This window comes from Eptatretus burgeri, chromosome 13, assembly GCF_056783735.1.
Source record: "Eptatretus burgeri isolate ZD-2024b chromosome 13, Ebu_testis_v1, whole genome shotgun sequence".
Classification (NCBI taxonomy): domain Eukaryota; kingdom Metazoa; phylum Chordata; class Myxini; order Myxiniformes; family Myxinidae; genus Eptatretus; species Eptatretus burgeri.
Window position 1 is genome coordinate 45,451,221 of NC_140973.1, and position 8,236 is coordinate 45,459,456.

General features: G+C 50.9%; 1 protein-coding gene across 1 annotated transcript in view; it reads right to left on the reverse strand.

Moving 5' to 3' along the window:
* LOC147014360 (metastasis-associated protein MTA1-like) overlaps nt 1–7,282 on the reverse strand; it is a 174,163-nt gene extending 166,881 nt beyond the window's left edge. The window contains exons 1-4 of the mRNA XM_085850602.1: nt 7,066–7,282; nt 3,857–3,924; nt 2,658–2,751; nt 529–647 (exon numbers count right to left, since the gene is read on the reverse strand). Coding sequence (XP_085706728.1) covers nt 529–647; nt 2,658–2,751; nt 3,857–3,924; nt 7,066–7,237 — 453 coding nt within the window. The 5' untranslated portion in view covers nt 7,238–7,282. The remainder of the gene's footprint in view (nt 1–528; nt 648–2,657; nt 2,752–3,856; nt 3,925–7,065) is intronic.
* Nucleotides 7,283–8,236: the final 954 nt, after the last annotated feature.

Sequence of the window (8,236 nt, forward strand, 5' to 3'; positions counted from 1 at the left end):
TATCGCATTCTATAAACTCTCCAATTGTTGTTGTTGTTGTTGTTGTTGTTGTTGTTGTTGTTGTTGTTGTATGGCCCTCCCATCCAATCAATTTGATTTGACAAATGCCATTCCATCCCATCATCAGTCCTGATATGCCAGTTATTTGTAAATGCAAAATCTATACCACAGAAGTGAATTTGTATATTCATACATTTGTATGATGTTTATGTGCTTCAAAAACTAAAAAGCTACAATTAAACCCATCAAATTTTGCACGTTTCCTGAGCACCTTGAGTATACTTAATGTCAGGGTAGCATATCTGGGGGAAGGAGTTAAGGGTCAGGGGTGAGGGGGGGGTGTGACCCCAATTATCTCGATATAAATGTGTCATATCGCAACCACCCAGTGGTATCTGGTATTACAAATAATCTTGTATAAATAAAGTTTAAACAACTTAAATATGCATTGATGTTGAAATCTGAGCGAGAACAATTCGAAATTTTCAAAAAAGTTTAATTGCACTCATTTTAAGTGGAGCTTTGTCAAAGCATCCAACACCGATCTTTGCAGCAAAGTGGAAGTGATTTTTGCTCAAGCCATACATAAACAGCAAGGATGTTGATGAAGGTGATGTTAGCAGACTTTGGAGCAGATGGAAGATTACCTTGGGAAGATTATAAAAGTGAATAGAGAAGAATGCTTGCGAAGTACAACATGCCGTCTTTTGATTAAATCCGTCAGCAAAGCGACGGGTAAATAAATAAATAAGTCATCATAAATCTATCTATAATTCCAGCAATCTGTGTGTGTGTGTGTGTGTCTGTGTCTGTGTGTCTGTGTGTGTGACCGCTGTTTCTCGACAACCTCTGGTCCGATCTAATTGAAACTTGCCAGGTATATTGCTGGGGACCTGAGGATGCGTCTTTTCAAGGTTTGATATTAATCGGACAAGTGCTTCCCAAGTTCTGGCCATTTATTTACCAAACCAATGGCAAGACACATTGTTGCGTGGGCGTGGCCGATGAGGAAGAGAAGCACAGCCGCGTTCCCCATTACGGGTTACAACGTACGGGCTTCCGGAGAGTGATGACTTCGTGTATTCTAATAATTTCTCGATTTCTTATGCGCCTTTATAGATAAACACAATGGCCCAAGTTATGATCGTTTTCATATTAGACGGTGTATAAATTTCGGGAACATCAGATTGCTGGTATGTTCCGAACCAGGAAGTAAATTTTTTCTCTCTCTTCTCTTCTCTTTTTGTTTTTCCTTGCCACGACATTGGGAAAACATAAAATACGTTGGCGTTAATTGAATAATTGGGTATTAAAAATAAATTGCGAATAATATTCAACTTCCGGGTCACGCACGTACGGGCACGTGAGAGCGAAGAAACGGCCTGTGTGGTTTATTTATTTATTTTTATTATTATTATTATTTTATGGGCACGTACTAGTATTTACAATGGGGTTTCCAAGCAAAGCCTGGTAAGTACATAAAACATTGGAAGATTTTTGATCTCAAATGTCTGCAGAGACTGTCTCAAGAAACGGTAATGAACGAGTTCCTAGAGATGAGACGAATGACAGGTACTGGTTGCAAATATGCTTTTACATTTAAAGTGAAACGAGAAGGTTTTCGGAAATATTATTTCATGACAAATACTGGATTTGGTATTGAAGAGTCACCTTATATAAATGAATTATGATTCAAACATCTGTATCCTCTTAGGATGATACATTTCCAGACAGACAAGTTTTACAGTAGCAAAATACCCCAAAAAAATTTTATATATATATATATATATATATATATATATATATATATATATATATATATATATATATATATATATATATATATATATATATATATATATATATATGTATATGACTTGGGTATCAACTCGGAATCCTCCTCAACCCTCCTACACCCCAAACCAAGGTCAATGTTAAAAATTGCAACAAATTAAGGAGGATTCCTCCCTTATCAATAAGGAGAAACAAAAAGTACATTCCAGGTTGAAAAAGCGGTGGATTCCCTGAAGTGCATTTCACAAATCCTTTTCAAACTCCATGATGGTTCCACATTACTGTACAATATTCCACCACATTACATATTTTTAACTTTTGAAATGATGATCTCATCACCCACAAAATCTTTAGAGGAAGTTTCTCATTACAATGACATCAAACTCAAGACCTTTTAAACTCCCACGATCCTCAATCCCCCCCCCCCCCACCAGTGGAAGAGATGCTTGAAAAAATGGGTCAGAATAACCCCGAAGTTACATGTAGATGGTCACATGTCGATAAACGGCCTATTATCATCAAGGTACTTATGTTTCTTTGCATGTCAAGGTACGAACATCAAACCATAAAAGTTTTCACAGATTAGGATCATGTTTTCCAAAAGGAAAGACCGAGAAGAAGGGGAAGCTGTGTTTAAAAGGTGTGTTACAGGATCAATAATCTCATCAGTACAACTGTTTCATCACAACCATCAATTTGCATGATATTCGAGTGACAGCCAAGGAAGACGCAAACGTCTAGATGATAAATCCCAATTATTTAAATCTGTATTGACGATCATTCATCAATTTTGGGAGCTGTCTCCAGCACAAGCACTGACAAGAAGGAAAAAGTTAGACTGGAATGACAAATGATAAACTTACTGGAATGTTTGTCAGCAAGGGCGATGAGATTGCTGGAGATGTCTCTGCGTCGAAAGAAACACACCACTTTGGCCTCCACATTGCCATTGGGTGTCTGAATCAAAACAGGGGGAAGTGATGGAGGAAGGGAGTTGATGAATTTCTTTCGAGTGGTACTGGGAATGATCAGAGCTCGATGTACAATGAGAAATGCAAGCAATACAAACTGGACAAAATCATCGCAAGACGAGATCAGAATCCAGAACACAGAACAGTCAAAAACAGACAAATTATTTGACACCACAATTGATTGTGACATTGCACAACTCTTCACCAATCGTGGACAAGACAAGACTGCTTTCATCGAAATTACACGGAAACTCTGTTTTGTTTTTTCAATGCCTCTGGAGTCTTCTTCTTCTTCTCCTTGCGTATGGCAGCTTGGCTGCCGGGTAGCTATCATTTTATTGGAGCGTGACGATGCCGCCGAGGGTGTGTCTCAAAACCAGTACACGGAACTAATTTTGCCGACCTCGGAAGATTGACAGGCTGAGTCAACCCCACCTGGTGTTAATTCAGCAACCAAAAGGGATGGAACCCAGGACCCTAAGACCGCAAGCCAGCCACCCTAACCACGAAGTGAACACCAAGCTTGCCTCTGGAGTCAAAGGGACTACATTTTGAGGTTGCCGGCCACCATAGGTTTTTTTTGTTTGTTTGTTTTTGTTATCACGATAACCTGTGAAACACTTGGAAGAAATTTCAACCGATCCTTGCCACAGTATGGACTGAAATACAAAGATAAAAGGTGAAAGGACATGTGTCCAATAATTGGAAATCATTTTATTACTGCAATAACTTTTGAACGACAGAAGGGATTTCAACCAGAATTGGCACAACTATGGACTGATTCAATTTTGGGTTCAGCAGGTTAAAGGTCATGCGCCCTTTTAAAATCAATTTACAGACTATAACTCGAGATGAAAGCATGTGATATTGTCGCCTGTCTCTCATATGAGATCAAACGGAAAAGTGAGACATCTCACATGTGGGGAAGCATATCCATTGATGCAGTTTATTTTTTTTTTGTACGCAAGGGCAAATAAAAGATTGACACCACATCAAGAAATAAACAACTTTTGCTAAAGATAACAGAATCTGCTTCACACTTCACAAATCATCGCCAAAATCAGCACAGAACACAGATCATAAATTCTTACCTTATTCAGTTCTTCAATACGCCGCACAAGATAGGGATTGCTGGAGGAATTTTCAAAGAAGACGTAGTCTGCAAGGAGCACGAAAGACAAAGGTGGAAACAGAACATCCAAAAAATGTGTCGTAAAATTCACTTACAGGTGAATAAGTAAGTGAACAATGAAACCCCACCTCCAACATACATCACGAGGATTGTGGTGCTGAGAAAAAGACAAAATTGGCATGAATCAGCTGAGGTGCATTTCTTTTTTTTGTCATCCAATTGCAAGGACATGAATATTTACAAATAATACTCTCAATGAGGCTAGCAAGCAGCTCAGGGCAGAGCAGCTCACGATGTCAGAGGGTGACAGGGGGGAAGCTCACAGAAGACCCCACACCCCTCCAGGGGCAAGTCTGACATGCAAAGTCCCGAGCCTGGGATCTGTTGCCCATCCCCCACCTGGACATCTTCCTCAGTCCACAGCTGCACAGCCCTCCGGAATTCCATTGCCCAACTCAGCCAGTCAGCCGACCAGGGTACCACTACCGATCCATCAGAGTGACCCTGACTCAACATACAGTTCAGTCATCCACACCCACAACCAGATCAATCATCCACCAGCCAATAGGCCCAGGACAGCGAGTAACGGCATCGCCCCCCCCCCAACCCCCGCCAAAAGTAATGGCATCGGGCCACCGGGCAGGCCGCCCCGCGCACCCCTCCGAGCCACCGGGCAGGCCGCCCCGCGCACCCCTCCGAGCCACCGGGCAGGCCGCCCCGCGCACCCCTCCGAGCCACCGGGCAGGCCGCCCCGCGCACCCCTCCGAGCCACAGGGCAGGCCGCCCCGCGCACCCCTCCGAGCCACCGGGCAGGCCGCCCCGCGCACCCCTCCGAGCCACCGGGCAGGCCGCCCCGCGCAACCCTCCGAGCCACCGGGCAGGCCTCCGAGGCACAAGGGCAGGCCGCCCCGCACACACCTCCGAGCCACTGGGCAGGCCACCCCGCACACACCTCCGAGCCACTGGGCAGGCCACCCCGCACACACCTCCGAGCCACCGGGCAGGCCGCCCCGCGCACACCTCCGAGCCACTGGACAGGCTGCCCCGCGCATGCCTCCGAGCCACAAGGGCAGGCCTCCCCGCGCATGCCTCCGAGCCACTAGGCAGGCCACCCCGCACACTCCTCCGAGCCATCGGGCAGGCCGCCCCGCGCACGCCTCCGAGCCACAAGGGCAGGCCACCCCGCACACACCTCCGAGCCACCGGGCAGGCCGCCCCGCGCACGCCTCCGAGCCACAAGGGCAGGCCGCCTCGCGCACGCCTCCGAGCCACAAGGGCAGGCCGCCCCACGTACGCCTCCAAGCCACAAGGGCAGGCCGCCCCACGTACGCCTCCAAGCCACAAGGGCAGGCCGCCCCACGTACGCCTCCAAGCCACGAGGGCAGGCCGCCCCACGTATGCCTCCGAACCACAAGGGCAGGCCGCTCCGCGCACGCCTCCGAGCCACAAGGGCAGGCCGCGCCGCGCACGCCTCCGAGCCACAAGGGCAGGCCGCCCCGCTCACCCCTCCGAGCCACAAGGGCAGGCCGCCCCACGTACGCCTCCGAACCACAAGGGCAGGCCGCTCCGCACACGCCTCTGAGCCACAAGGGCAGGTCGCGCCGCGCATTCCTCCGAGTCACAAGGGCAGGCCGCCCCGCGCACCCCTCCGAGCCATAAGGGCAGGCCCCCCCGCGCACCCCTCCGAGCCACAAGGGCAGGCCGCCCCGCGCATGCCTCTGAGCCACTGGGCAGGCCGACCCACGCACGCCTCTGAGCACACCCTTCCGAGCCACGGGGCAGGCCTCCGAGCCACAAGGGCAGGCCACCACGGGGCAGGCCTCCGAGCCACAAGGGCAGGTCTCAGAGTCACCGGATAGGCTGCCCCGGACAGGTCTCCGAGCCACCGGGCAGGTCTCCGAGCCACCGGGCAGGCCTCCGAGCCACCGGATAGGCTGCCCCGGACAAGTCTCCGAGCCACCGGATAGGCTGCCCCGGACAGGTCTCCGAGCCACCGGATAGGCTGCCCTGGACAGGTCTCCGAGTCACCGGAAAGGTCTCTGAGCCACCGGATAGGCTGCCCTGGACAGGTCTCCGAGTCACCGGGCAGGCTGTCCCGGACAGGTCTCCGAGCCACCGGACAGGTCTCCGAGCCACTGGATAGGCTGCCCTGGACAGGTCTCCGAGCCACCGGGCAGGTCTCCGAGCCACACGCCAGGCCATGAAGGCCTGGCTTTCAGCCACGTGGCAGGCCGCCGAGGCCCGGTCTGCAGCTCCCTTGTGTGGATCTATTCGTTCATCCCGTCTTTGTTTTGTTTTGCCATCTTCCATTTTCCCCCACAGATCACCGGAATTCTTGCATCAGAAATGCTTTGTTTCAAACTAAACCGGTCACTCCGCACTCCGTCAAGGAAGTAGTCGAAACAAACAGACCCGGAGGTGAGGAGAGCGCTTGAGAAGACCGCGGCGGGAGACGATCGAACGAGGTAATCCTGACGTCGTGGATCACGCGTCACTTAATGGGCCAAGCTCACGAGCTTTCGCCATTTTACTCCTTCCTCGTCCTGTTTACCTCCTGCGCGGCGTCGCTTCCACATCGCGGCTCAACAACTCCGAGCGTGTCGATCCGTGTTCCTCGTCGCCGAGTCTCATTTCCCTTTTCAGTTTTCCTTCAAACCGCCATCGCTCTTGCTCACATTCCATCGCCATCGTGTCCTCCCGTCGCACTTTCCTTCCCGCTGTCCGATTCATCGAGCACACCCGGCCCGGTTCCCCGGTTCCCCTGTTCCCCCTGCCCGACATGCAAATCCAGAGCGAGCGCCGGCCCAGCCAAACCGCTCCTCCCAGGAACATCCTCCCCGAGAAGGCACAGAAATAACACCATAATGTACAACGTGACGAATTAAATCATCGGACGGACACAACGCCGAGCAATTAGATACGATTTGCATTGAGGTAAAAGGAGAACGCGCACGTACACACACACACGCGCGCGCGCGCGCGCGCGCCGCGTGCCTCCGCGTCCATTATAACAAACAATGATTGTATTTAATTATCTATCAAACAACGTTACGAGCAAGAAGCTCTTGTCCGAGACACAGTACGGGCGGGAAGAGTGTGCGAGAGACGAGACGCGAAGGGTAAGGGGTTGCCCGAAAACCAAGGAAACTTGCCGCCGTTCCCTCTCACCTCCGACGCGGTACATGTTGGCCGCCATGCCCGCGGTGCCCGGCTCGGCACGGCCCGAGGCCCGGGGCGGCGTGGGGGAGCTCGGATATCCCCCGGCGCCGCGGCGCGCCGGGCGCACACCGACCCGCCCAGCGACCCGACTCCGGTCGCGTACCGCCCACAACACGCCCATAACGCGTCCGCGACACACCCATCAGTTCCAACTGAGCGCCCTCGTTCGGGAGCGAGAAGTGGAGGCGAGAGACACGCCCACCGAGCATCTTAGACACGCCCACCGCATGCCTCGCGACACGCCCACCGAGCGTCTTAGACACGCCCACCGCATGCCTCACGACACGCCCACCGAGCGTCTTCGACACGCCCACCGTATGCCTCACGACACGCCCTCTTAGCGTCTTAGACACGCCCACCGCATGCAAATTTTCATCCGTAACACGTCCACAGCGGGTCTCGCGTCGGCGAAGTCGGATCAGCGATACGTCCACGCCCATCAAAGACCTACGACGACATGAACATAGATCGAAGTTTCGCACCTCCCAAACAATTCCGTTAAACGCCCCCAGTTCTGTTTCGGTTTTTTCCGCCCATCGCCTGTCCCACGTTATCACGTTCGGGTCACAACTTGTTTGTTGTGTTTTTAACCTCCCGACGACAAACAAACTGCACCGTCGGTGGTCAAGGTTGTAGTTTAACCCGCACTCCAATCGTGTTCGCGCTTTCACAACGAGCGCTCACGGGCCGTGCGCGGACTAAAATCGTGCTTCCACGACGTGCCTCCGGGAACACTTCTCAACGAAGGGAAAAACAAACTTTCCCCTTCGTGTTGTTACCTGTACGAAAAAAAAAAACGTCTTTTTAAATTCGGAGCAAAGTTTACGAGAGGGAAGAACGGCCTTGCGCGAGCTGAAATAATCGTTTACGCACGTGACGTCATATGCATATGCTTTGTTTGCGTAATCGCCGTGCGTCATTACGTTGGCTCTGAACTCCACCTTCGACGTCATCGCGTTACAGTCGCACATTAATTGATTACTCTGTTTAGGTCAGTCTCGTATCGCGTCCGTGTGGAGGTGAGGTGGTGAGCCAGATAATGATGGATATCTGGGAATTGTCAGTAGTCGAGATAATGATGGATATCTGGGGATTGTCAGTAGTGGAGGTAATGATGGAT